A 27,748-nucleotide genomic window follows, 5' to 3' on the forward strand; every position below is an offset into this window, starting at 1 on the left:
TTTAAGTAAAAGCCAATTAGACGTTCAATCAATATTAATTAGATTGAATGCCGGAGCACTCAAAGACTTACATGAATATGTATACAAAGCATCTTTCAACCTTTAAAGAAATGTGTGGAGGAGGGAAGCCATACACAATTTCAAAGGGAGTGAACTTGGAGGCAGTGTGAAATGAGGGATTATGGCTCCATTCAGCCCACGGGAGCCATTGGAGCCACTTCTTGGGTTGGGAACTAGTAAAGCACAGTAGATAAGTCTCTAGGCACCTGTTGACAACTTCTGTTTGGCCATCACTTTGAGGATGGTACCCTGAGCTCAAACACAACTTTGAACCTTGCAGTTTAAAAAATTCCTTCCAGAAAGCACTGAGGAAAATAATGTCGCTGTCACTAACAATGGTTTGAGGCATACTGTGTAGCTTAAAGATATTTTCCACAAATTCTTGGGCTACCATGCTAGCAGTGTAAGGGTGTCCCAAGGCTATAAAGTGTGCATACTTTGATAGCCTATCCACTACCACCAAAATCACAGATTTCCCTTTGCAAGAGGGAAGGCCACAAATGAAATCCATGCTTATATCTGTCCATGCTTGCTGTGGTATTGGAAGGGGCTGTAATAACCCAGGCGGTGAAATAGTTTTGTATTTATTCTGTTGACAAATTCTGCACTCAGATATCCAAGCTTTGAGATCCTTCTTCATCCCAACCCAATAAAACCCTTTCTTTCAACCTCTGATAAGTTTTCAGCACACCCTCATGACCTGCCGTGGGAGTGGAATGATGTTCCTCAAATACCTGTTTCCTCCAAACTGAATCCACACCTAACACAATTCTCCTTTTGTACTTCAAAAATCCATTGTCAACATGATACTTAGAGGTAACTACACCTTGACCAGTGCTTTGAGCTAGCATTTCAACTTCTTGTTTTTTTTAGCTTAACCTAAGGATCCAGTTCTAAATCTTTTCTTAACTCATCCAACCACCTAAAGTAGAGGTAGGTGATAGCTAACACTTCTTTGTCTTTTTCCAAGGGTAGCTCAGGAATGGAATTTGAACCTGGGGCCCTAGAGAGAGCATCTGCCACAATATTTTCTTTACCATGTTTATAGTGCACTTCATAATCAAAACCCAACAGCTTGGAAAACCACTTTTGTTGAAACGGGGTGTTTTCTCTTTGATTCAAGAAATATTTCAAACTGTTGTGGTCAGTTTTAATGATGAAATGGCGCCCTTGGAGATAACTCTGCCATTTTTTAACTGCATACATAATTGCAATGAGTTCCCTTTCGTATGTGGACAAGGCCTGATTTCTAGGACCAAGTGTCTGACCTGCAAAAGCTATAGGTTGGCCCTTTTGCTACAAAACAGCTCCAATGCCCACACCAGAAGCATTACACTCTATAATGAATGGCTCTGCAAAGTTTGGCAGAGCTAGGAGTTGGGGCGAGATCATTGTCTGTTTTAGTTGTTGGAAGGCTTCATCCGTGGCTTATGTCCTAAGAAATCCGTCTTTACCAGTAAGTTTGTACAATGGTTGGCAGATTTTGCCATAACCAAGAACAAACTTCCTGTAATAACCAGTCAAACCCAGAAATCCCCGCAATTCCTTCACATTCTTAGGTGCAGGCCAATCGACAATAGCTTTAATTTTGGTAGGATCCGCAGAAACCCCTTCAGTGGACACTATGTGACCCAAATACTCCACCTGCTGCTGTCCAAATGAACACTTCAGTTTTTTGAGAAACAGTTGATGCTTGAGTAACATCTCCAGTGTTTGTTGCAAATGTACTAAGTGCTCCTTCCAACTAGCACTATAGATTAAAATGTCATCAAAGAACACAAGGATGAACTTCCTTAAATAAGGCTTGAAGATGTCATTCATGAGGTTTTGAAATGTTGCAGGGGCATTAGTAAAGCCAAATGGCATTACCAAAAACTCATAGTGTCCGTCATGAGTTCTAAAAGCTGTTTTTGCAATGTCACTCTCTTGCATTCTAATTTGATGGTATCCGGATCTGAGATTAAGCTTAGAGAAGTACTTGGCTCCATATAATTCATCAAGTAAATCATCAATCAATGGAATGCGGTACTTATCCTTAACTGTGATGCTATTTAACTCTCTATAATCCATGCATAATCTCCAGGTTCCGTCCTTTTTCTTTACCAACAACACTGGAAAGGAAAATGGGATGTGGCTAGGACGTATGAATCTTAACTTAAGAAGCTCATGCACTGCCTTCTCAATCTCATCTTTTTGTGCAGGTCCATAATGATAGAGCCTAATACTTGGGGGCTTTGAACCAGGAATGAGTGGGAATTGGTGATCTTGTGCTCGATGTGGGAGGGGGGGGTAGCTGAGTGGGGACTTAGAACAATGTATCAAATTGTTGCAAAATTGCCTGTATCTCATCTACCTGTTGAGAACTAAAAGTATCAGTTCCCTATTCATTAGACTCCAGAGAATACAATAGAACCCTAACATTAGATTGAGAGAGCTCCTTATAAACTTGCTGCAGGGCCATTTCGTGAACTGCCAACTGTGGTGGTGAATTGTGGGTCAATTTATACGTCATTATGCCTATCTGGAACTCCATTGTAAGTAACTGAAAATCCCAAAGTACATGACTCACAGTAGACAGCCATTACACCCCTAAGACCAAGTCACAACCCCCAAATAGAAGCGAAAATAAGTCAGCGTGACAATTATATCCGCCTACCTCCAATGATATGTGCCTACAACACCCTTGGCTCGTAATTTTCCCACCATCAGCAATCATTACTTCAAAAGGCTTAGTTGCTTGCAAAGAACACCCTAATGTCTTAAGAAGCCTAGAGTCAATGAAATTGTGCGTACTTCCAGAATCCAAAAGTATGTGCATTGAGTGGTTATTAACAGTGCCCAAAACCTTCATAGTTTGTAAAGACCGTGTGCATTGCACCCCATAAAATGCATATTCACTCAATGCCATGCCTTGGATTTCAGCTGATACCTCCTCATCCAAATCTTCACATAAATCACCCTCTTCATTCACATCTAATAGAAGTAGCTGTTTGTGGCCACACTTATGCCCCTTCCTAGGACAAAACCAACATTCCCCTTTATCATTCTTGCGCTGAACCTCCTCGGGAGTAAGTTTTCGAAATGGAAGCATAGGGGTTTTAGGCTTAGGGGGCAGTATGGGGAGTGGAGTAATTTTTGCTGAAGGAAGAATTCGAGGATTGAACACACGTAATTCAAATAGCTTAGAATCGACCTGAACAGCAATGGATATGGCATTATGGACAATAGCAGGTCGTAACAACTTGACATCATATATCAATTCACGTTTTAATCCACCAAGGAAACAACTCTTAAGGAGCACATGGCCTACATCTCTAGGACGATTAGCAAGTCTATGAAATTCAATGATATAGTCCTTGAGAGTACCGGTTTGGCGCAATTTGAAAAGAGCCTCTGTACAATCCTCAAATTCGGAAGGCCCAAACTCCTTGCAAAGTTCACCAGTAAATTCTGCTCAGGTAGGAGTATTATGAAGACAATCGCGCCATTTAAACCATTGCATTGCTTCATTGTCCAGGTTAAAAGAGGTTGTAAGGACCTTCTGAGAATCTAGAGTATTGTAACAAACAAATTATTATTCCGCCTTATAGATCCAATTGAGAGGGTTATCACCCTTTGAGAAATGTGGAAAATCCATGCGTTGGTGCCATTGTAGTCGCTGTTGTCCCCCACCAGTGTCGAATGGATTATGCAGAGCCTGACGCGGAGTCTCCAGATCAGAATTTGCCACGATTGGAACGGGATTGGAAGATACAGCCCTACCCTGAAAGGACTGCTCATGGTGAAATTGCGAGAAGGAGAAGGCTAATTTAGCCTCAAAATCGGCAAAAAGAGAAGCCTTGAGGTCAACATTCGCGGTGGCGATGGAGGAAAGAATAAAATTGGGGAGATCCGCCAATTGTTCGTCAACGGCAGAGAGACGAGCGTCCATGGTAGCAAATCTAGTTGTCGAAGCGTGACGGGGCATACAAAAGGGAATCAAGGATCGAGAAGGTTGATACCAATTGATATGCAGCTACTCACAAATCACTTAACTCAACCTACAAGCTGCAGTGTCAATAGAGGGATAGAGGGAAGAAGGAGATAGAGAAAGAAGAGAGATATTTCTCTAATATTTTCCAATCAATAATATCCTCAATACTACCACAATTGGTTACATATATTGTTTTCCAAAACACTACCAGCCAACTGACATGACTAATCCAAAATACTTATTTAAAAACTAAGCTTGTAATTAAGATAATCACAGCTATAACATAAATCCACATCTATTGGGAGGATCTAGGTTGCAGGGAAATGAGATGGGCTATTTTTTTTTGTCCTTTTCTTTTCTGGGTTGTAGGTAGTGGGTGCGGAGGAGGAGGTGGAGGATGGGTGCACAGTGATTTAGGGAAGACGGGAGGGAGAAGAAAGGGATGGTTTTTTTTTTTTTTTTTTTTTTCCCTTCTTCTTATGGGTTGCGGGTTGGGCTCGGGTTGGGGGGATGGGAAGATGGATGCGCGGAGGATGGGTGCGGAGGAGGATGTGGAGGATGGGTGGGAGTGGTTTTGGATTTGGGTTGCAAGGAGGGACAACGAATGGGGATGATGATGAAAGGGATGGGGTTTCGGCGGTGCCCCCAGGTGGGGGGGGGGGGGGGTGGAGTATGAAAGTGTAATTTACCCAAAATTTTATTATGAGTACAAGAAGACATTTTTTTATATTTTATCTTGCTAATGAACATGGCAAAACAAGGCTTTCAACAGTTAAGATTTTATGATTAATTATCTATTTATTTAACACTTTGTATGATTGTGAAATGGTAAATTAATACCGCAAACGTTTTTGGTAAAAAAAAAAAAGAAAAAAAGAAAAAAAAATGCTACAACAAATGTCACTCTCGCTTAAGTTTTACCAGTATCAGGCGGTGTTCAATTTGGATTGCTAATGTTCAAACTAATTTGTTACAACATTGCTTAATACCAAATAATGACATTCACATTAAACCTGGCAAACATGTGGAATGTGTCGTCATGATGTTAACACGTCTCTTTAATGGACAAAGATTTTTTTTTCCTCTTTTTTTTCCTTCTTCTTTCCTCTTCTCCTGTTTGAACGCTTAAGATTTCATCTTTGTAAAGAGAGAAGGAAAAAATAGAGAGAAAGAATAAAAAAAAAAAACTGTGAGAGAAGGGGAAGGAGGGGAGGGAAATAGAGAGGGGAAAGAATCCCCAAAATAGGTCATAAAGTGTGACATCCACACATCTCTTTTTACTTCACACACATCCTTTGGATCGAATGAATTAATGACAATCAAATGACATAAATTAATAAGAGGTGTGTAAGAAGTAAATAGGAGTGTGCTATCCACACACACCTAGATCATAACTTGTTAGTCCACTAAGAACTTTTTCTTTAACAAATGGACCATAAAACTTCATTTCAAAGGGACAATACCAACACCAATCTATAAAACCGAAAATGGCTAAAATCTTCTAATGTTGTAAAAGTTGTGGGAATGCCCGCATAATTTGACTGAAAATAAATGTAATGAAGACCAAAAACAGTAGTGTAGATGTGTTGTCAAATTTTTTTATTGTTGAAAGGCATAACTTTTCAACAGCCATTAACTTCTCTTGTAGACTTTTGTATGTAAATGACTCCATATAAAGAGCATGCGAAGTATGATCGAACTACACACAAGATCAAAAGCAAATAGTGATAATATCCTCCATCTTTACCTACATTCATTGTATGATACAGTTACGAAAATAAACAGTATGATAGATTGCTCTCCTTGCCACTTCGATCTCTACTAAAGGTTATCTTTCTCACTTTTGCCTATTTATAACACATTATCAGCATGACTCTTTATCCCTAACGAGTTTTCATTTTCTTCGCCGAAAAATGTTTCCTATAAGGATCTTATTGTTCCTCTTCCTTCTCTTCCTTACCTACTTTGTGATCCCTCGCCACCACAAGAGCTGCTGCCACCATGCTTTCTCCTAGTCCTCAATTAATAATTACTTATAATTTTTATTTCTTATTTGTTGTAGCCCCTAATTACTAACCAAATGTTTATTTATGTTAATTTTACTACAAGTTTAGATGTGCAGTATAATCGCTTATCCTGCACTACATATTTAATTTTACTACAATTTTAGATGGTGCGGTATAATCGTCCATCTTGCACTACATATTAATTTTCCTGCTACTTGAATGGTGTGGTATAATCGCTCATTCTACACTACATTATTCTAATGAGAGTGGTGTTGTACAGTCGCTCTCCTCGTTAATTTTCTTTCTTTTTGGTAGTAATACTCGACACTGATGGCAGTCTCTTTGTAGTGAGTATTACTAATTGCCTAACAATTTTTAATAAATGTCTAAATTATGTTAATCTCAAGTCTAAAGTTTCAAGTGCTTATCAGTTTAGCCTGAAGTTCAAAAATAAAAAATTTGTAAGAATTAGAAGTTCTAACACTACATTTCTCTAGAATCCATATTATTGCAAGTTCTTACACATCTTTTTTTTTTTTTTTTTTTTTTTTTCAGAGAAAGAAAATGGTGAATTTGGCAAAGCTTGATTTTGTCACCCATGACAACATTAGAAAGAACTACCTTACCTGGGTTGTAGATGTCAAGGTTCATCTTGAGGCACAAAATTTTGGGGACACCATTAAGAAAGGAAACCTTGCATCCTCCCAAGATCGGGCAAAAGTCATGATCTTTATTCGCCACCACATCTCTGAAGGATTGAAGAGTGAATACATGACGGTTGAAGACCCATTGGCTCTTTGAAATGCTTTGAAAGATAGGCATAACCACTAGCAAACAATGATTTTCCCAAGAAATGGTTATGGTTGGACACATCTGCAAATCCAAGATTTAAGTCGGTCGCTAGTATAATTTTGCAATGTTTATAATCAACTCGAACATAAAACTTTGTGGGGAAGAATATCATTGAAGTAGACATGCTGGATAAATTAAGGATAATACCAACCTCCCCCTCTCTTTACCTGCATTCATTGTCTCATATAGTTACTAAAACAAATAGTGTGATATTGTTACTAAAACAAACAGTGTAATATTTTGCTCTCGTTTCACTTCGATCTCTTCTCTAGCAAAGATTCTCTCTATCACTTTTGTCTATTTAACACTAATCACGCACTATACAAAATTATTCATCTTTTTGAGATTCAAAAGTCAATGATGCAAATTGTCGGATGGTCTTCTAGTAACATTCTTAATGGTTAATTGTATGATGTTGACATGTATAACTCACATGTTATCATAGCATTCTCTAAGTTCAAACAAAAGGGAAGCGGTGATGCTATTCATATACCTAATTTTACCTCTCATATGATTTTTATAAAAACTTGTATTTCACTTTAAGTCTGGTTGAATACGAATATGGGGCAAAAGGAAGGGTAGTCTACTCGTTCAACTGAAAGAAGCTACACTGGCCACACCTTTCTTAATTTTTGACCGCCTAATAAAAGAAGAAGATCATAAATAAAAATTGACAAATTTTTTACCTTCGAATCGAATTAAGAAAATTAATAGACAAACAAATTAGAAATTCAATTACCTTGGCGACTAAGAAACTAAGGAAAAGAGAAGCTAACCCGTCACCCTCTCCCCAATCCAATAAAGAAAAGTAAAAATTAGAGGTCAAGAATTGTTGGCACTTGGCTACCTAGAAATATCTGGGCCGTTCGCTTCACCTGCTTTTCTCGTCCACACATACCTCGTCCTCTCCGGAATCCTACTAAGAAATAGGATTTAGAGTCGGTTTATCTTCCCTATATAAACTCCTCTCGCCCTCTTCTTCTCCTCGCAATTCTCTCAACAATTCCTAAGTCGTTCCCAAATCTCTCTCAAATCCCTCTTTCGAAACCCTCTCGAATTTCAATTCCTCTTTTCTGAAATCATGCAGATCTTTGTGAAAACCCTAACCGGGAAGACCATCACCCTGGAAGTCGAGAGCTCCGATACCATCGACAACGTTAAGGCTAAGATCCAAGATAAGGAGGGCATCCCTCCCGATCAGCAGCGTCTCATCTTCGCCGGAAAGCAGCTCGAGGACGGCCGGACCCTCGCCGATTATAACATCCAGAAGGAATCGACCCTCCATCTGGTGCTTCGCCTCAGGGGAGGTATGCAAATCTTTGTCAAAACCCTAACCGGGAAGACGATCACCCTCGAAGTCGAGAGTTCCGACACGATCGATAATGTTAAGGCCAAGATCCAGGATAAGGAGGGAATTCCCCCCGACCAGCAGAGGCTTATCTTCGCCGGCAAGCAATTGGAGGACGGCCGAACCCTAGCCGACTATAACATCCAGAAGGAGTCGACTCTCCACTTGGTTCTCCGATTGAGAGGAGGTATGCAGATTTTTGTCAAAACCCTAACGGGGAAGACAATTACTCTGGAGGTCGAGAGCTCTGATACCATCGATAACGTGAAGGCCAAGATCCAGGATAAGGAGGGCATTCCCCCTGACCAGCAGCGGTTGATCTTCGCTGGCAAGCAATTGGAAGATGGCAGGACTCTGGCGGATTACAATATCCAGAAGGAGTCGACTCTCCACTTGGTGCTGCGATTGAGGGGTGGTATGCAAATTTTCGTGAAGACCCTAACCGGGAAGACAATTACGCTGGAGGTCGAGAGTTCCGACACGATTGATAACGTGAAAGCAAAAATTCAAGACAAGGAGGGTATTCCTCCAGATCAGCAGAGATTGATCTTTGCCGGTAAGCAATTGGAAGATGGCAGGACTCTGGCGGATTACAACATCCAAAAGGAGTCAACTTTGCATTTGGTCCTTCGATTGAGGGGTGGTATGCAGATTTTTGTGAAGACTCTTACCGGGAAGACTATCACTCTGGAGGTTGAAAGCTCGGATACGATTGACAATGTGAAGGCGAAGATTCAAGACAAGGAGGGTATTCCTCCTGATCAGCAGAGGCTTATCTTTGCTGGGAAACAATTGGAGGACGGCAGGACCTTGGCGGATTACAACATCCAGAAGGAGTCGACTCTTCATCTTGTGCTCAGGCTTCGTGGTGGTATGCAGATATTTGTGAAGACACTGACAGGAAAGACGATCACTCTGGAGGTTGAGAGCTCTGACACTATTGACAATGTCAAAGCTAAGATTCAGGACAAGGAGGGTATCCCGCCGGACCAGCAGAGACTGATCTTCGCTGGGAAACAGCTCGAGGATGGTCGTACCCTTGCCGATTATAATATTCAGAAAGAGTCTACGCTCCACCTTGTCCTTCGTCTTCGTGGTGGTGATTTCTGATGCGTCTTCGTGGTGGTGATTTCTGATGGAGAACTTTGTTATGCTTTAGTTGTTTATTTTTTTGCTGAGTGATGGTGGTGTTTTATGTTGATTGGCAAGTCTGCCATTTTCTGTTTTTGGGGTTTGTGGGTGGTGTTATCATTTTCTAATTTGTCAAAACTCAGTTTGGATTGAATGAATAATCTTAGTTCTGTAAACACACATGGGAGTTCCCTTTCTTTCCAACGATTATGTGGTATATAACTTTTATCTTGCTTCTTCTTGGTGAACTTTGAACCAAACTTTTCTTCATAGGCAGCTGTGACATCGTGAATTGTGAATTGATCATTCTTATTTCAAGGAGGAGTTATTGAATAACAGCTAACATTTTACTTGCTGTTTCTAACTGCGTAGCTTTGCAGTATACAGATTGAAACCTCCCTTGCGTGCTATAATTTTATTTTGGAGTCATAATGTAATCTATGCAGTTTCTGTCCCTCTCTCAAGAGTCTACCCCCGTCTTGTTCTCCGTCCTTGTTTTTATTTCTCTCGTTTTGTTATTGTGGTGATGATTGTGTTGTGATAGTGTTAATTTTTCAATAAACCAATTTAGTATGTTCCGTTTGTGGGTTTGTGGCTGGTTTCTTTTATCTTTTATAGATCTCAGTTTGACAGTGAATCAGTAATTTTTGGTTCTGTTAACTTCATGTGCTTCCCCTTCTTTCCATTTGTGTTGTGGATGCAAAGTTGCTTAGTTTTCTTTAATAATTTCCTTCTTTCAATGTTTTTGGACGTGTTCTGCTTTGTGATCCTTTGAACTGGTGAAACATGGAACAAATTTTTCTTCTGAAAGTCGATTAGTCTATTCCTATGCATGTGGTCATTGGTTGTGTGCATTTATCAAGAATATTTTTTGTCATCTTAAAGAATAGAAGCAGCTGACATTGCCTTTCATGCTATATATGTATATTATGGTGAGAGTTATGTGAATTAGTAATTCAAATGTTCAAATCATGGTTAGTAAATTCCTTCAATATGGGATATTTTCATTGTATATTGTCAGTAAATTCTCATTGCATATCCATGCCTGGTTGTGTTTTATTTTGCCATGTCTGTTGTTGACAGGATATATTGGACTATAGGCCATTCTCTGCAGGCCGCTTTTCATTATGCAGCATGCACACCAGCATTGACAGTATAGTGAGAGTTTATTAATGCTTTAGATTTGCAACACTCTTTCTTGTCTTGCTATGATGCTTGTGCTCATGGATTGAACGTGTGGTATAGTTGTATTTTGTGTTATTAAATGTTGGGACATAGTGTGTTATGTATACTTAGTGCCCCCAACCTTGGTCATTTGCGATTCTGTTGTCGTTGCAGATGAAAACGTCTTCCTCTTCAATTATTGTGCGTCTGATTTTACTTGGGGAAACCTTAGACTGAAGAAGTTTTGTTGCGTGAGTTGCTTGTCAACATTGTTGATATTCTTATCTTAGGTAACAGTAGAGGTTGCATTTCATGGTGTACACAGGCAGTCTTAAGTTATATGAATCTGTGATCTATCTATGGTGTGCTGGGTTATTGTTGGCGAGTTTGGTGGTGGTTTGCACTTGCATTGTTTGTACTGTTATCGGATGGATCAATAACCCTGGTATAAGGAGTTCGGACATGTGCAATGGGTATCTACTGGTTTCGCTAGACAGGGATTGGAGACTGGAGAGATACACAGGTCCGTCTGTTGGCGTGGCGGGTGTTAGCGAGCAGTTGTGACATGGTAGGTCACTGTATATATTTTTTGTGATGATTTCTGATTAGTAATTTAATGCACTTTGATTTCTATCGATTCTTTAGATTATTAGAACTGGCTTCCAGTGAGAAGCCTATGAAATGCGTTCGTTTTATGGTCAAAGCAAAAACATTAGATAACGGAGTATGGTGAGCAAACTTTCTTATTTACTGTTTATAGTTGCCTTGTTTCAAAGGTTTTGGTTGTCCAGGTGAATGTTGATCCGGTGAAGTATGCACCAAAATTTTCTTGTATATTGCATACTATTCCACTTCTAGTTGGTTCCGTTCAATTGCTCATCAACCTTACTGGTTGTTGTTGGGTTCTTATAGCTTCTAATTACCAAACCTCAGATTGGTATGTCTGAAGTTTTCAAATCTGTAAACTTCCCCTTCTTTACAGTTGTTTATGAAACCAAATTGTTCGGTTCAGTTCGGTGCGGTTTCAAATGGTTTCGGTTCAGTTTCAAACCATTTACATACAAATGAAAAAAAGTTGTGTCTTCCTCTCCCTCTCCCCTCTCTCTAAATGCCTTTTTCATTTCCTGAGTCAATTTCTCTTTGCCTCATCCTCTGGCCTCTCAGAGGAGTCACCTGTAGAAGAGGGAGCAATCCCACTATACTTCTTAGATTTTTCATTCCTGACCGAAACATAAGTTATAGCTCTATATTAGAGACACAAAATATTAAACAAAGCATACACACGCTAAGAGAGAGGTGTTACTGCTAAATACTAATTAGACTCTCGTCACCCTCCCCCCAACAAAGGGTCATAAGGATTCCTCTGCACCTTGATTACACACCTAACCAAATCAACTAGGCAAAGTGTGCAAGTATTAGAAAAGGCCTAACCAAATCAGATTGACAGAGTTTCAACAAATAACAATAAAACAAATTGATACACTTCTATCATTCTGTACCAAAATATTTTCAACCAGAATAAACCAATTTTTACAAATTAAGGTACCCTAGTCAATATCTATTATCATTTCACATTCATCACCCCCAAAAAACCCAGTATTGAAGCCTTCAATACCTTGCCCAGAACCCGCCATCGCCGCCGAAGAAAAGTAATAATTGCCCAAACAGAGCAATTGAGATTTGAGGACAAAAAACGAATTTGATTTATGTGCATACATACACAGGAACCAATATTATGAAAATATTTTGTCCCTAATGCCAAATGAGTCTGTGAGCAGCACTGAGCAGAAAACAACTAATTAAATGTATGGAGTGTAACAAACAACTAATTAAAATATAACATCTAATATGGATATTTAATTAAAGATTCTTTTAATATTTGTGGTGCTATTTAGTTGCGGTGCGGTTTTCAAAAGCTAAAACCAAAACCAAATCGTTTTCCTACACTGCTGTGCGGTTTCAAATTAGAACCGTTTTAAAACTGCAAAATCAAACCGTTCGGTGTGGTTTGATTTGATTCGTGTTTCGGTTCCAAGTGTCATGTGCTATAATTTTATTATGGAGTCATCAAGAAGCTAAATTGCTAGTTTGAGGCTTCCGTAGAAATTCGATTCCTTTAGATACTGTTCCAGTTGGAAGCCTAAATGCATATCAATTTATCAGGAATTTGACAGCATATGGTTTGAGCTACCTTAGCCTTTCCTCTACCCATACATGTTTTCTACTCAGCATCGTATCTCTAGCTTAAACATAAGTGGTGATATCCGGCCAATTCAATGCCTCCGCGACCTTTTCATCTTTAATTATTGACTGGATGTGTTCTCACTTTAGGAACCTTGAACTGTGAAGGAGCCAAGAGGCAATATAGTTTTGTTCTTTAGATAATCGAGCCTATCATGTTCTGATCATAAGCTTTGGTTGTGTGTGAATTGATCATGTACTTTGCTCATTTTCTCTTATCTTCAGGAGAACGAGTAATTAGGAAACAGTGGTTTTCCCTGTCGTGGTGTTGACATGGTGCGGAAGTTTTGCGAATCAATGTTTCTTCTGTTCGAGTTGTAGGTGTTATTGTTGGCTAGTTGTGGTTGTGGTTTTCGGAGTAGGATTTTCTCCCCTCCTATTACCATCCCTTTCCATCCACTCCTCTCACACTTTTCTTTTGTCTTATTCTCTATATATAAAATTCAAAGCAAGATGTAGACGTGGAGTAATCGCAACCGTTTAAATAGAAAGGGATGGAAGGAGAGAGAGATTAGGAGGGGAGAGAATCCTACTCTATGATTTTCACTCCCATTTAGTCTAAGTTTAGGGGGTAGGATATGTACAGCAGGTACACTAGTTCTACTAAACAATGGAGAGGAATTTAAAGCAGCTTTAAATGGGCAGTAGTGAATTTTGACCTCTTTGGAATCTGGATCGGAATGGATAGAACACTGAATTAAGACATGTTGAAGCGAGAAATGAAATAATTATGTCCAACAGGTAGAAGACATGCAGAAAATGTTGGATTTTTGGATCGACTGGCCCTGGGGGCCCACTGTAACGACACCGATACTGTTCTCAACTTTATCACCTTTCCCAATCCGCCAAGTGTGGGGTTTTACCATAAAAGGCCTTGGTATTAGTTAGAGTAGGGTAATCATATTTAAACCCATTGGTTTTCTTGTCACCCACCGATATGGGATTCCAACACTTCCTCTTAAGTGTGACCCCATTTAGTGGTTCACATGTGGAGATTCACACATCAACAATTACAACTCAGGGGCTGGCATATGTTTAGAGTCCATACTTGTTTTCAATGGAACTCAGAGGCCGACTCTATGTTAAGAGTTTTGGCTTGTTTCCTTGTTGGTGACAAGTTTATTGGCTTGCACGAGCCCAAACCTTGGCTTTAATACTGTTGGAGAGAAATTTCTTACGAGAAGAAATACCTCCACAGATTCGTTGACCGCAATCCTCACGTTCATGTTCATTGAATCTCTCGCAAGAGGCGTCCCTAAACAATCTTCCTCTGTAGCTTGTGCGAGTGGGGTACCTGCAAAAGATACTCCAACGTTCAAGTCAGTCGATTGATTTTTGTTCTCTAGTTTTTCTCTGGGTATCCTCTTTTTTTTCCCCCCTGGCTATTTGGCTCTTCTCCATATTTATAGGATTGCATTCTTAGCGAACAAGTACCACGACTTTTCTTCCTCTCCTACTTCCTTTGTGGTCCTCCATAATGGAGGCAGTTACTTTCTTTCCCACTTCCTCAATGGTCTTCCATAGTGGAGGCAGTTATCTAGACACATGCGTTTGTATACTCCTTGTAGGCTTTCCTCACATTTTATCTTTCACAACACCATCTTTGGGTGATTGGTATTGGCCCATGAGTCAAAACCGAATTTTATCCTCCCACAATGCCCTATTTTTCCCTTTTTTACGTATGTAAAATAGGGGAAAACTGAGTTTTTCGATCACATGAGGCTTTGAAACTATACTTTTTAAGCCAAGCTAAAACTTTAAGCACTTCTTGCTAAGGCTGAAGCTAGAAACGCAGTGCAAGATGTGACCGGCACCAAGAGACAGCGTGCAGAAGAGGAAGATAAGGAGGGCAGCTTTAGTAGCGCGCCATCCAGCAACCGTGTTGAGGTCACGAAAAATCAAGGTGAAGAGGATCACAAGGGAAAAAGATCGAAGCAGGTAAAGGAGGTTGATTTGCGGGAGCAAATTGAGAAGGTTGTGAGAGGATACAAGCCACAGACCTCAGTGGAAATTGCATTAGAAGCGGCCAGAGGGATTTGCAAATCGCCGTTCACAGAGGACATCCTGAAAGCTAGAAAACCTGCCAAGTTCACCCAACCAAAGTTCAAGCTATTTGAAGGCACGACTGATCCTGTCGAGCATATTTACCACTTCCAACAACAGATGGCGCTTGAAGGAGACGACGAGGCCCTCTTGTGCACGTTGTTACCCTCAAGTCTTTTGGGATCATCTTTAACTTGGTTCAGACAATTGAAACCGAGGTCTATCGGAAGTTTCATAGAGCTTTGTGAAGCATTCACATCTCAATACGTTTGCAATCGAAGGCTAAGAAAAGATGTTATAATCTTTTTCAGCACCAAACAAAATGTTGGCGAAAGCCTCAAAAGCTACATGACTAGGTTCATGGAAGAAATGTCCACCTTATAAGAATGTGATTCTCACACAACGTCTTTGGCATTCCGAGAAGGGGTGTTGCTTGGAATGAAGATGCGCAGGTCATTGATCGAAACTCCACCATTGGACATGAGGGAGGTGATGGCCCGAGTTGATGGAATCATCAGATTAGAAGAAGAAGAACTTATTCATTCAAAGTGGGCTACAACCATTATTGCTACATCTCCAATGGGCACTACCATTCCTATCTTGAAGCCCATGACTCAACCGAGGCAAGAAGGAAGATTCTCATGTGATCTGAAAGATGGGTTTAATGAAAGATCCAGGCCTGATTACCCACATACCAAGCTGACAGTAAGCTTGGGCAAAATTCTCCATGAGAACAAAGGAAAGGGAATCTTTTGTGCTCCAACACTGATTTGAGCATCGTTAGAGAAACGAGACAGAAACAAGATGTGCGCTCATCACAACAACTTTGGTCATACCACCAATGATTGTTGAAGCCTAAAGAACCAAGTGGAAGCTATGCTGAAGAAGGGAATGTTGTCACAATGCCACATAGAATTAAGGGACGAACGTAAGAATGACGAAGGACTTAAAGGAATAACAGGAAACATTGGGGTTGATGAAAGGTTTTTGGATATCAATGTTATACATGGTGGACCCCAACTTCCTGAAGGATGCGAAGCATGCTCTCGGTCGTAAAGCCAAGAAGTCTAGACGTGTGCACAACATAACATCAGCCCCTGAAGCGTCCAAAGCATTAGAGAATCTCGAATTCATTTCCTTTAGCCAAAAAGACCTTGAAGGAATTCAATTCCCTCACAATGATGCATAGGTCGTGACATTACACGTTGCCAATTCAAGAGTGAAAAAGGATAATGATTGATGGGGGGTAAAAAGAAAGGAGACCCGGTGAGAAACCAGAGAACAAAAATCAATCGATTGAATTGAATGTTGGATTATCTTTTGCAGGTACCCCACCCGCACAAGCTACGGAGGAAGATTTTTTAGGGACGCCTCTTGCGAGGGATTCAGCAAACACGAACGTGAGGATTGCGATCAACGAATAAGTGGAGGTATTTCTTCTCGTAAGGAATTTCGCTCCAACAGATACCATGTTGGTATTCAGACCATCTTCAATCAAGCTCCATAAATCATGAGATACAAAAATTGTTCTCAACTTTGTCCTCCAGAAGTCATAATTCACTCCAATGAAGATAGGAGTTTGAATCTCTCCACTACTACTTGAACCAGCCATGAATTTGAAAATTTTGATTCTAGGGTTTCACTTAGAAATTTCCCCATCTTGAGAATCAAAAGAGGCCCCACTCTTTGATAAAATTGGCTTTGATACCCTGTTGGATTTTTGGATTGACGGGCTTGGCCCCACTCTAATGACACCAATAATGTTTCCATGTTTACCCCATGCCCAATTCGTCAAGTGTGGGGTTTTACCATAAAAGGCTTTGGTATTAGTTAGAGTAGGGTAATCATTTTTAAACCCATTGGTTTTCTTTTCACCCATTGATGTGGGATTCCAATAGAAATTATTTATTTCGATACCATCCAAAACGGTAGGATTAGAATGAATGAGTTTCCTTCATATCTAATTCTGTTCTAATCCCCTTCAAATGAAAAATCATTCACTTCTACCTTCAATATACCTTTAAGTTTTGGGGTTATCCATTCCAATCCAATCCTAGAAACCAAACAAGGCCTTCATTCATAAAGGATGCTTGTCTGAATTCTCTTTTTCTTAGGCGTACTTGTTTCTATTCACTTTTAGCTATAGTTCTAGATATAACTGTCTCTCATTGATTTCCACCTTTTTTCAATGTGGTCTGGAAGTGTTCTACTCGAAGAACCATGAACTGGTAAACCATGCCTATAACTTGTCTTCTGATGAGGTTATTGTTTGTGAGTGAATTGCTCACGAACATTGGCGATCTTCTCATCTCGAAGCAAACCAGTTGAAGCGAATAGTTGACTTTGCCTTTTATGGTATAATTCATTCATGCTAAAATCTGGTGAATCAGGGTCCTTCTATTGCCATGGCAGGTTGTTTAGGGAGATTTTGTGACATGGTTTCACCTACAAGGTTAGTGTTTTCTTTTAAAAATGATATATTCTTAGTACTTTCATCATGTCTATGATGGTTTGCCCTCTCAAGAAGCCCAATTGCTTGTCACTTGGATTTCCATCGATTCTTTCATTTTCTCAACACTTTGCTCGAATGAATGAATGCATGTCAATTTTTCTGAATATAGCCTTGTAGAATGCATCGGTATGTTGGATAATCTTTTCTATTTGTAATGGTGGTGTAAACACGAATTTTCATGAAACAAGAACACGTGTACAAAATAATATTTTGTATTAATTTTAGGGTTATGATATCTTTTACAATTTGATCCTCTGATTCTATCTTCATAAGTGTATATCTGTGGATGGGTTGTTGATCCAATGGGTTGTCGGGGCTTGGTTTTGGGATGAACAGTTGTGCGTATTTGTTGATGTTGTTGATCGAAAGGGCCGTCGGGGCTTGATCTTAGGATGAACGGATCTTCAAGGGCATTCGGGGCTTGATCTAGATGAACAGTTGATAAACGGATCTTCAAGGGCTTTTGGGCTTGATCTTGAAGAACGGGTGTGTGGATTTGTTGATGTTGTTGATCCAAAGGGCCATTGGGGCTTGATCTTAGGATGAACGGATGATGAACGATGACCACTTTCTTCAAGGGCCGTCGGGGCTTGATCTTGAAGGAGGATTTGACGAAGAACGAAGAGGGCTTTCTTGATCCTTTGGGATTTGCTTGAGAGCTTTAGAGTTTCAAAGCTTCAAGGTTTTGGTGTGATGTGAATTGGTCCTTGATCCCTTGATGGAGAAGCCTATTTATAGACTTTGAGAATAAATCACCACCATCCTTTTTTTTGGTGAAGTAAGTGGATGATGTAGGTGAAATGAGTGGAGGTTGTAGGTGAAGTAAGTGTATGATGTAGATGAAATGAATGGAGGTTGTAATTTTAATGCATTGGTCAACATTTATTTCACCAAAATTTCGATGTCTACAGGTGATAATTACTTTAGCAGCTCAAGCATGAGTACTAATATCTCTTAACTGGGTTTAACCTATGAACTCAACGCTTTCATGATATTGCGTTGTGTATCTCAATAGGTTTTGTTCCAAACGTTATCAAAATCACATTGTTCTTGACGTTGAATGAAACATAGATTAACAAGGTTGCAGTCTCAGATTACCCTTCTCACATTGTTCTAAAATGAATGCATTACCTTGTTCCAAACATAGATTAACAAATTTACATTACAATACAAAATACAACACAATACATAGATTAACAAAATTACATTGTCCCGAACGTTATAAAATTACATTGTTCTTTCCTGCATTTCCTGCATGAGGTTATTGGTTCAATGAGCTATCAAAATAAAAAAAGGCATACATTTTGCCTTGCTATGTAATAGATAGTTTTATGTGTGGCTGATTTCATATTTTGGTGAAAGGGTGGATAGTAATGCATATCGATTTATCCCGAGTATGACAGCACTACAGAATGAAGTAGTATGGTTGAGCTAACCATGTATTACATATTTTCTACTCGGCATCACTTTTATAACTTGAACACAAGTGGTGATGTTTTTGACTAGATTGAACCAACCAACTCGATACTTCCACTATTTTTGAAATTGCAGGTGTCTCCCAACCTTGATTGTCGTTGATTATGTTTCATTGTGGATGAAATATTGTTCCTCTTTAAATAAAACACAGGTTAACAAGGTTGCAGCCTCCGATTGCCATGCTCGCCCTCTGGAGGGCATTGAATTCATACTAATTGTTCTTCACTGGTGCACGTATATTGGCATATCAACTTCTTACTGTACGTGAAAGTGATTACATATATGGAGATATCTACACTGCCTCAACATTGTCAAGGTGAAGTTTTATTTTCATGAATATTGAAATTTACGTTACAATTATACAACTAATGATGTCTAGCACCGAGTGTCTTCATGTACAGTGATTCATTGGGAAGCTTATAAGATCGGGCTTTAGGTTTGATTGTAATGTTCCAAGTCCCATCCCGTTCACTTCCAAATTTCTCAACTCCTATCTGATTCCTCAAATGTCAATTTCACCGATTGAACTTGAATCTCATGTTGAATTATCGAACCATAACCGCCTAAAGCATTGCTCTCCGAGTTACGCCCATGAGCACTAATCTCTTCCTCCTGACCCTGCAGGTTTGTACCTTGCTGAGACCAAGTCAAATCGTCTTGGTGATGGAACGGTGAGTCTGAACCTTCGTTATCAAAATAAGACATTCTTGGTAACGTTCGAACGCTTTCAGTGTCCTGTTCGGATTGATAGTTGCGTAGTAGATGAACAGGGGACATGGCATGCGAGGGAGTGCCCGATGCACTGGCTGGACTTGCATTCTTGTTGTGTTTTATGTGTTTCTTCGCTGTGATGTGCCATTTTTTGAGTGCGGTCGCCACTCGGTCATTGAAGATTACAGGCTTCATAGTTGAACCCATCTGTTTGTATGTACAAAGAAATTTATAGTTAAAACTTAATTAGTCCATAATTCTTAGTTTAGCATCTAATTTTGCACCACGGGCACTTAATTTACCTGTGTTACCAACGCATAAAGTGGAAGAGTTACATAGCTGCACAGGATTTGTATAACGACTCTGCAGTAAATAACCCGAATGAATGGATTTGGTAACTTAAAGTGTCACGGTAAATAAGTTTTTCTGCAAGATTTGAGTGAAAAATAAATACAGAAATAAAACTCACCCCATTGATATTCTTAAAACGACATCTTCTAACTTATCATGGAAGCAAGACTTCAACCCAAATTCATACTGCAAACAAGAAGAAAGATGGAATCTTAACTGTGGGATTTTGTGAGGTAAAAAGTAAAGCATGTTCCCAAATGACAAGCGACTCGTGAAAGTAAATATGGGTTTTACAGTTTTACGTACCCAAGTCCATGCAAAGAAAGCAAGCGCAAAAGCATTCTACAAGACAGAATGAGATAAAACATAAGAGTGTTAGCAAAATTGATGAGAAGCAAAAATGCAACAAATACGCTTCGAGAAGCAGTTTTCACACTCTTTTTTAGCTCCACACGTCAAGTTGAGTATTTTTCTTAAGTCAGGGACGGAAGAAGTGCAAAGGCAAAAAGCGGAGCATTAAAATCACTAGTAAATTCAAATTGCAAGAAAGTGAATTACCTGGAAGAGAACAAAGTGGATGATGTAAAGAAGCAGGCGAGGGTTGTTGAACCAGAAGAGATGGTCACCAGGCTCAACCAGCGGGGTCCCCTTAACCACTTCACCTCTTTCTGATAATTTCAGTCCCATCTTCGTTATTATAACTTGCAGCTTTGTCCCCACCATTAAGATCATCTGCACAATCAAAGCCATATCAATGATCAGATATAAACAATATCCAAGTTGGTGGGACCTGGGACTTTGAGGAAAGGGATCGGACGGTGGTGATTGGTGCTTACAACTAGGGGAACAAATGGGAGCCACAGGTATGAACGTGAGCCTGCAAACAACCAAAAAACAGTATTAAGAATATCATTAGGGAGTCATCTTTTTATATTGTGAAGCATAATGTAACAATGTTGGCCATTATCAATAATTTTAAAAGTCTCGGTGTAGTTAGGAACTAAACTATTTTTCTGTATTGTAGCTTTTCCTTTAATTTCTGGATGTGGAGTTTTGAACAGATAACTAAAATTTAATTTTGAAAAAGCAAAAAGGTTTACTAATAAAGTGAAACTTACCGTGGGTATTAGACATGAGGAATAATACAGAAAATAACCAAAGAGTTGGGCTGCAAGTATGAAAAGAAATTGTTAATCTCAGATGATATTTTTGAAAGCTGAAGTATTAGTCTTGCATATTATACTATTATGGTAACATAAAGCATCCTAATATTCTAAAGGGCATGTTTCGTAGTGCTTTTAAAAGAGTTAAAAGTCTTTTAAACAACCATAAGCCCTTTGGTCCTTCAAAAAACAAAATGTTGCGTGTTTTTTCGTTGAATCTTTTGATTTTACTTTATAAAGTTTGTTGTAATTCTCAACAAAATGTTTAATGAGTTGAGCAGAAGTGTTCTCTACGAAATCACCCTAGCTAAACAGCCCTAAAATATTCCTCATAGTCAGGTGACTAATGTATTGGATTGAAATGCCAAGTACCCCCACCTGATCCCTACGACAACCTTGAAATCCTCTTCAAGTGACCTGTTAATGTACTTCTGGAAGTCAAACTTAGTTTGACTTTGAGGAGCCAAATGTGCCTGCAAACCATGAGCAGAAAACTTAGTTTAATTTCATGCAGAAAAAAATAATGAATCACAATTTTTCAGCTCCAAATTTTGTAGTAAGAGACTTACAGCAATAAACCCATGGCGCAGAGTTAGGTAATCAACTTTGGGCACAGATCTAAAGAACTGCCTGAAGAAGCAAACCTGCAATTTAAAGTTAGTACTTGACATAAAATTAAGAGATTTTATATATAAATACGCACAAATATAAACGGATAAAAAGTAGAACTTGAAGGACGTTAAACCGACCTTTTGTATTAACGCTAACGTCCTAGTGTTCTTCGAATTTCAGTTTAGATTAAAAGTTTGTAAGTAGTTTTATTTGCGTATTATTTATCGTACAAATTACAAATAGACTACGGAAAACACTTACAATCCATAAGCTAATGGGAGAGCGGCTCCAAAAGCTCAAGTGTCTTCTTCCAAAGGATGTGTCTCTGGCAAATCTGAATCTTTCCGGGTCTACAGCATAAATAAAGTAATATATTAAAAAAAATTAGTAATTAATACAATTAACTAATAAAGTAGTAAAATTATGGTCAGAAACAATTGGATTCCTGGTATCTGGTCAAACTTCAAAATATCAGATTACGTGTGAAAACTGAAGGTAGCATACCATGTGAGAATTGGTAGTCAGCTGTCTTTGTTTCCAGTTCCCATATTTTCCATCTTCTCATCTGCATCCCATCCCCAAAAATTTGAAATTATTAAATTTGAGAGAGAGAATTAAAAAATAAAATAAAATAAGGAGAGAGGGAGGGAGAGATTGATACCTTTGCTCTGCCCAACACTAGGGTTGTTATGCAGTAAAGCACATGAAAGACGGCTAGCACGAAGATGAGTATGTGAAGCTGGTGGACTCCATAAAATGACACAAATGGAACTTTGTTCTGCAGAAAAATTACAACATACTTTGTTGAGATAAAAGAAAAACAAAAAATTGCCAGACTAACTTCATGCTTGATTTGCATGAAATAAAAGATACGCTTACTTGGTCATATATTGACATCTTCATGCCAACTCTAGTTTTACTCATTATACACCCTATAAATTATTTGTTCAACTAATATCTTTGCGTGAGCATCTTGTCATAATATTCTAAATCACACATGTGAATGAGGAATGTTGTTCCAAATCGACAGTTTGACAAAATAACATGAAAAATTTTAATTTAATTTGAAACGTGAAAGACTATTTAGCAACACAATTTGCCAAGAGATTGATGTCAGTTCTCTATATATATGTATATTAACTTTGTCATATTTTAGAAAAATGGGCTTTTAGATTTTAGGACTTCAATAAGATTTTTAGATTTTAATCTAAATGGTTTTCAAAATCTAACATAAGTCCTTATTTTTAAAACATACCATATTTAAGTATTTGTAGCACATTTATTAATTATAAACTTACTATTCAAAATTCTTTACCCATCTATAATTAATGTATTTTTTTTGTGCTCCAATCATATTAATAGATAAAAATTTATTCAAAATTCAAATTCTTATTATCAAAAAAAATTCAACAACAAAACAAAAACAATTTATATCTGTACATAACTTTCAGTGCCTTATTTTATTAATAGGTACGAAAGTACCGATAAATTTTCAGTACGAATGTATCGGTACATAACTTTAGGTACCTTATTTTATTCATAGGTACCGAAGTATTGGTACATAAACTTTGGTACAAATGTATTGGTACATAACTTTCGGTATGAATGTATCAATACAAATTATCGGTACGTAATTATAGTATCTAAATATACATATGAACGTAATATGCATATACATATATATGGAGAAATTCATGCACAAGAAAAAATATATGATGATATATGACTTTTCTTATTATGAGAACTTAATAATAATTATCAATGATAAATAACATTTTTATTATTTATGGGAATCAATATATAACCTACAAACAAAAAACTCAATAATTATTAAAACCTATTTAACATTCAAAAATCACAATTATATACCAAGGATTAGAATTAGTTTTTAATCTTGGACATGATTTTATTCAAAAAGTAATCTTAGATAAGGATAAGAATAGAATTTTCCGTTTAGAAGGGAAAACTAAAAGCATGGAAAATTTAGTGTACCTTGGCTGCACATTTGTCATATCCGCTGGCTGCTAAAACACGTCGTCCACCCAAATTGGAATCCAAGGCTGAGAGAAGCCTTCTGTGGGCGTTGTTATCTGAATCACTACTCTTATCTTCGCCCTTGTCTGATTTGACCTCGTGCTTCTTACTGCATGGATGCCAAGTTGCTCCAACAGCCTTCGATATACAAATATTTGAAATGGGGCCTTGTCCTACTGTTAGAAGCAAAGATAGGAACCCTAATAGCATAAGCTCCGCTTTGATCTTCTCAAGAGCTTCATAGAGAGCTCTTTTGTTTCTCTTTGTTAACCACTGCAGAGAGTACGTGCAATTAAAATTTAATCAATATACCTCATTTCACATTCATAATAAACCCAAAAGTAGCTTCATAAGATCAAATTAAGTAATTACGTGCGGACCTTTGCAATTAAATGAATGAAATATTCGATGAGGATCGAAATCAAAACCAAAACGAAACAAACAACGGCAACTGCCCAAGTTGGTGTTTGCTCCAAAGATCTTCCTTCTTTTCCTCCTGCCATCCTTTAATTGAAACCCTAATTTTCCTTACTACCAGATAATGCTATTGCACTAAGAAATTAACAATGGTATTTATGAACTTTTATTTAGCTAGCTAGCTAGCTAGGTAGTAAGCGAAGAGATAAGTTTATATAGATATCACGATTTTCAAAGAGAAAGCCAAAAGGAGAAGACTTGGCGTTTCAAACTTCGACTGGGGTGCTGCGATATAAGATGTGGAGGACTATAGACTTTGACTGTGTATTAACAAACATGGACAAAGAATACTGTAAAGAGTAGATCCTGGATTGGAACTTGGAAGAGTTTAGTCGTGAAGATGGAGAAGGAGAAGGGTTTCAATCACTTATATATTGATATATCCCTGAGCATATTGTAGTTGACTCCAAGAAGATATTCTTTGACCAGGTACAATAAGGCTGTTAACGTAGCTGGTAGAGAAATTTTGTGTGGACGGAGAACACTTGCAAGTTGAAACGCACTGTAATTTTCACGTGTTCTAATATTGTTGGACGAAAAGTTTAATATGTCTTATTTTTAAATTATATTGATAAATGATAAATACACGTGTTATAATTTAAGTAATTATTACATCATATTGCATTGTTCTCAATGCATCAAAAAGTTATTCACTCAAAACGCCATGTGTTATAAAGTTTCGAAACACATGGTTGTAACCCCTAATCAAATCAAAAAAGAGCTAAAAAAGAAAAAGGGGAGATTAGATTACCTTATCTTAGGGTTCTTTGTTGTTGAAAACAAAGTTTTCTTCTTCATGTGAATATAAATGCATCATAATCGTATTCTGTTGAACCCTTAATTAAAATATGGAGTTGGATCCTAAACCCTAAATATGGAGTTGGATCCTCTCCTGAGCTCAGGATGAGATCCTCTTGAGCAGCCCATCTGGGCCGTTGAAATTGGATCCAACGGCTCCAAACAGAAGACCTCTCTAAAAGTTATAATAATTACAGTTGTTGGATCAAATTTGAACGGTCCGGATGGGCTGGTCATGAGGATCCCCATCCTGAGCTCATGAGAGGATCCGGTTCCTTAAAATATATCTGCAGAACCATGCAATTTGTAATTCTTTATATATATGTGCCGGTTTACAACCGTAGCTTTTGATCTGCTTGCAAAATCCACAGGGAATGGGGGCCAGTTCTAGATGAAAACTGTACGTTATATATTGTCTATATTAATAATTTTCAACTCCTATCAGTGTCCATGTGATAATTAAAAGACAAAGAATGCTGACTAGATAATGTTTATTCCAGGATGGAATTTAACATATAGTATAAGCAAGTGGTGTAGCAATATAGTCTCTATTATTTCTTAAGTTGGAATTACTCCATGAGACATTATTGAGAATAAGATGCCTCTGCTCTACGGAATATATCGTGATGCCTTACATCTGCATGCATGTTGTGTTATTTAATAATGTGCTTATATATGAGCAAACTAGGGATGTCTTTTTTCCCACAACAAACTAATGATGTTTTAAGATTCAAAGTTATATCAGTTAGTCTGACGAACTAGCTATTGGATACACATGTTATATGCCATGTCAAAATGCCACCTTGGCAATAGTAGCTTAAGTCCTGAGAATGAGGATCCTCTTTGTGAGGATCCCGAGGATCCTCCAATCACGTCCGTGTAAGAGCAACTATATAAGCTCTATAACAAACTAGCCAAGAACGTAAGATTTAACCAACTAAATCACAATCATCACTCCAAATATTCTGTATATGCAAATACTGAACTAATATCTGCAACACATACCAGCAAAACTGTTTGCCGAAGTCTTTTCCGTGTGTTCTGTCATAATAGTCCTTCATAGTTTGTTGTATGATCTCCCTATCCCACACATGGTGAAGATTGGATTTGTTTCTGTACCAACGCAAGGCTATCATGTTTCCTCCCTCATCTGTCCTGAACCCGACATGCATCGGCTGATGAATATCTCCCACAAAGTGTGACAAGAAAACCAAGGTCTCAGCTATATTATATCGACGGTCAGATGTGCCTTCTGTGTAGTGTGAAAACTGAGAGGTGAAGTCTTGGACGGCACCAGCAACACACATGTTCTTTATGGCATTGATATCACAGGAAAGAATAGTGCTAGACACCATATCATAACTATGTTCAACAAATTAGGATTAAGAGCCATTAGAGAAATCTACACACAACTTTCTCCTCTCTGCAAAACTCAATGCTCTCCAAGTTATAGGTAATTGGAACAATAAGAGCGTGTTTTTGTGAGAGCAGGGGCTTGTGGTTTTTATACCACAAAATATGGATTACCCTATAATAATCCTACAAGGAATACGAGACCAAATCCTTGTACGAGTTCAATTCTTAAGCTTATCAACACAGAGTTTCAATCCAAACCAAAGTCGAATTAACTTTCATAAACATATTAAGACTTCTTTATAGCAATTCGAGACAACAAGGATTATTACCAAACCGTATGAATCACACTCATACTCTAACAGTTCGTTCATTGTACATTGTGAGGTCAGAAATTATTGTAAATTTTCTTTTATTTAAAATTGAATATAAACAATACCTCACAATGTACGATGAACAGATGTGATTAGAGGATTCCCGGGATCCTCACAAAGAGGATCCGGAGAGGATCCTCATTCAAGTCCTAAGTCATTGTAATTGAAATATAGTATAAAAGTAGTTTTCCCACCTTGTATTTGTTTAAGTCGGTTGTAATACACAAAGCAGTTATCAAATATACAAAGCTTCTCTCTATCTTTCTCTTCAAGCTTCTTCCTTCTAGGTTTTCTGGTTTTCATATAGATTTCTTTTACAAAGCTCAATTAACTGTGTTAAGACAAGCTCTGATTGGATTTAGAATTTAGGGTTTTAAGTAATAAAAGATAATCAACGAAGTCTACAATGGTGTAGTTATGATTTCTGACTGTTAATGCATTGGGTTTACATTGCATCAATACATGTTAACTCAACTTGCAAGTGGCCCTTTACCACAACGGTGAAAATGTGTTGTGCCCTTACATGATGACGCATGTTTGAACCCCGTCAGTAGCTAATCTAACATCTAACTTACCAGTTCCTAATGCTATCACTCGACTCCAAAAACAAAAAAAAGGCTTAGCTCACTTGAGTGGAGATGACTAACCCAAGCATTGTTCGTCCTCATTTTGATCATAAACACAAAACACAATATCAACTAAGAATGTAAGTAGATGACAAAACTTGCAAAAATAGAATTGAAAAAAAATTGAAGCAAATTTATGAACTACAAAACGTTTGCTTGGGGGAAATAATATGAGTGGTAACAACTAATGAGACATCCAAAACAAAGTGACTGTGTCATGCCCATTAGCACATGGGGTGTGCTATCCACACATCTATTTTTAAATTCTGTCATTTGATCTTCTTCAATTCATCTGATCCGACGACTGAAAATTAAAAAAATATGTGAGAAGTAAAAAAGAATGTGTGAATATCACACCCCTTAACGCATTACTCAATCTAGTATAAAGTATCAACCTAAATCCAAAAAGTGGCCACAATTTCAATGAAAGTAACCTTGCGATA

The 27,748-nt window shown here is 38.2% G+C and overlaps 2 protein-coding genes and 1 pseudogene across 2 annotated transcripts; 1 reads left to right on the forward strand and 2 right to left on the reverse strand.

Moving 5' to 3' along the window:
* Window positions 1–1,488: 1,488 nt before the first annotated feature.
* LOC137721993 (uncharacterized) lies at window positions 1,489–3,991 on the reverse strand (annotated as a pseudogene).
* A 3,736-nt stretch (window positions 3,992–7,727) lies between these two features.
* Window positions 7,728–9,546, forward strand: LOC137723337 (polyubiquitin). Its single transcript, XM_068462503.2, has one exon. The coding sequence runs from the start codon at window positions 7,973–7,975 to the stop codon at window positions 9,347–9,349; it is 1,377 nt and encodes a 458-aa protein (XP_068318604.1). The 5' UTR covers window positions 7,728–7,972; the 3' UTR covers window positions 9,350–9,546.
* Window positions 9,547–19,043: 9,497 nt separating this feature from the next.
* LOC137722866 (MLO-like protein 6) lies at window positions 19,044–24,496 on the reverse strand. Its single transcript, XM_068461968.2, has 14 exons — window positions 24,058–24,496; window positions 23,636–23,950; window positions 22,305–22,421; window positions 22,148–22,208; window positions 21,905–21,993; window positions 21,601–21,675; window positions 21,410–21,504; window positions 20,987–21,036; window positions 20,705–20,745; window positions 20,427–20,600; window positions 20,175–20,210; window positions 19,987–20,054; window positions 19,820–19,880; window positions 19,044–19,724 (listed from the first exon to the last, which is right to left on the reverse strand). Exons 1-14 carry the CDS (start codon window positions 24,178–24,180, stop codon window positions 19,290–19,292), a joined length of 1,740 nt encoding a protein of 579 aa, XP_068318069.2. The 5' UTR covers window positions 24,181–24,496; the 3' UTR covers window positions 19,044–19,289.
* Between the last annotated feature and the right edge of the window lie 3,252 nt (window positions 24,497–27,748).

Source organism: Pyrus communis, chromosome 4 (assembly GCF_041283825.1).
Source record: "Pyrus communis isolate YQ-2024b chromosome 4, ASM4128382v1, whole genome shotgun sequence".
NCBI lineage: Eukaryota > Viridiplantae > Streptophyta > Magnoliopsida > Rosales > Rosaceae > Pyrus > Pyrus communis.

What these genes read in the sequence shown, in the direction of transcription:
- LOC137722866 (XM_068461968.2), bottom strand. Translation starts at nt 24,180, where the DNA reads ATGGCAGGAGGAAAAGAAGGAAGATCTTTGGAGCAAACACCAACTTGG. An exon ending in ATGACAAATGTGCAGCCAAG is followed by an intron (nt 22,422 to 23,635) that starts GTACACTAAATT and finishes ATTTTTCTGCAG; the next exon opens with AACAAAGTTCCATTTGTGTC. An exon ending in TTTATGCGTTGGTAACACAG is followed by an intron (nt 19,725 to 19,819) that starts GTAAATTAAGTG and finishes ACATACAAACAG; the next exon opens with ATGGGTTCAACTATGAAGCC.
- LOC137723337 (XM_068462503.2), top strand. Translation starts at nt 7,973, where the DNA reads ATGCAGATCTTTGTGAAAACCCTAACCGGGAAGACCATCACCCTGGAA.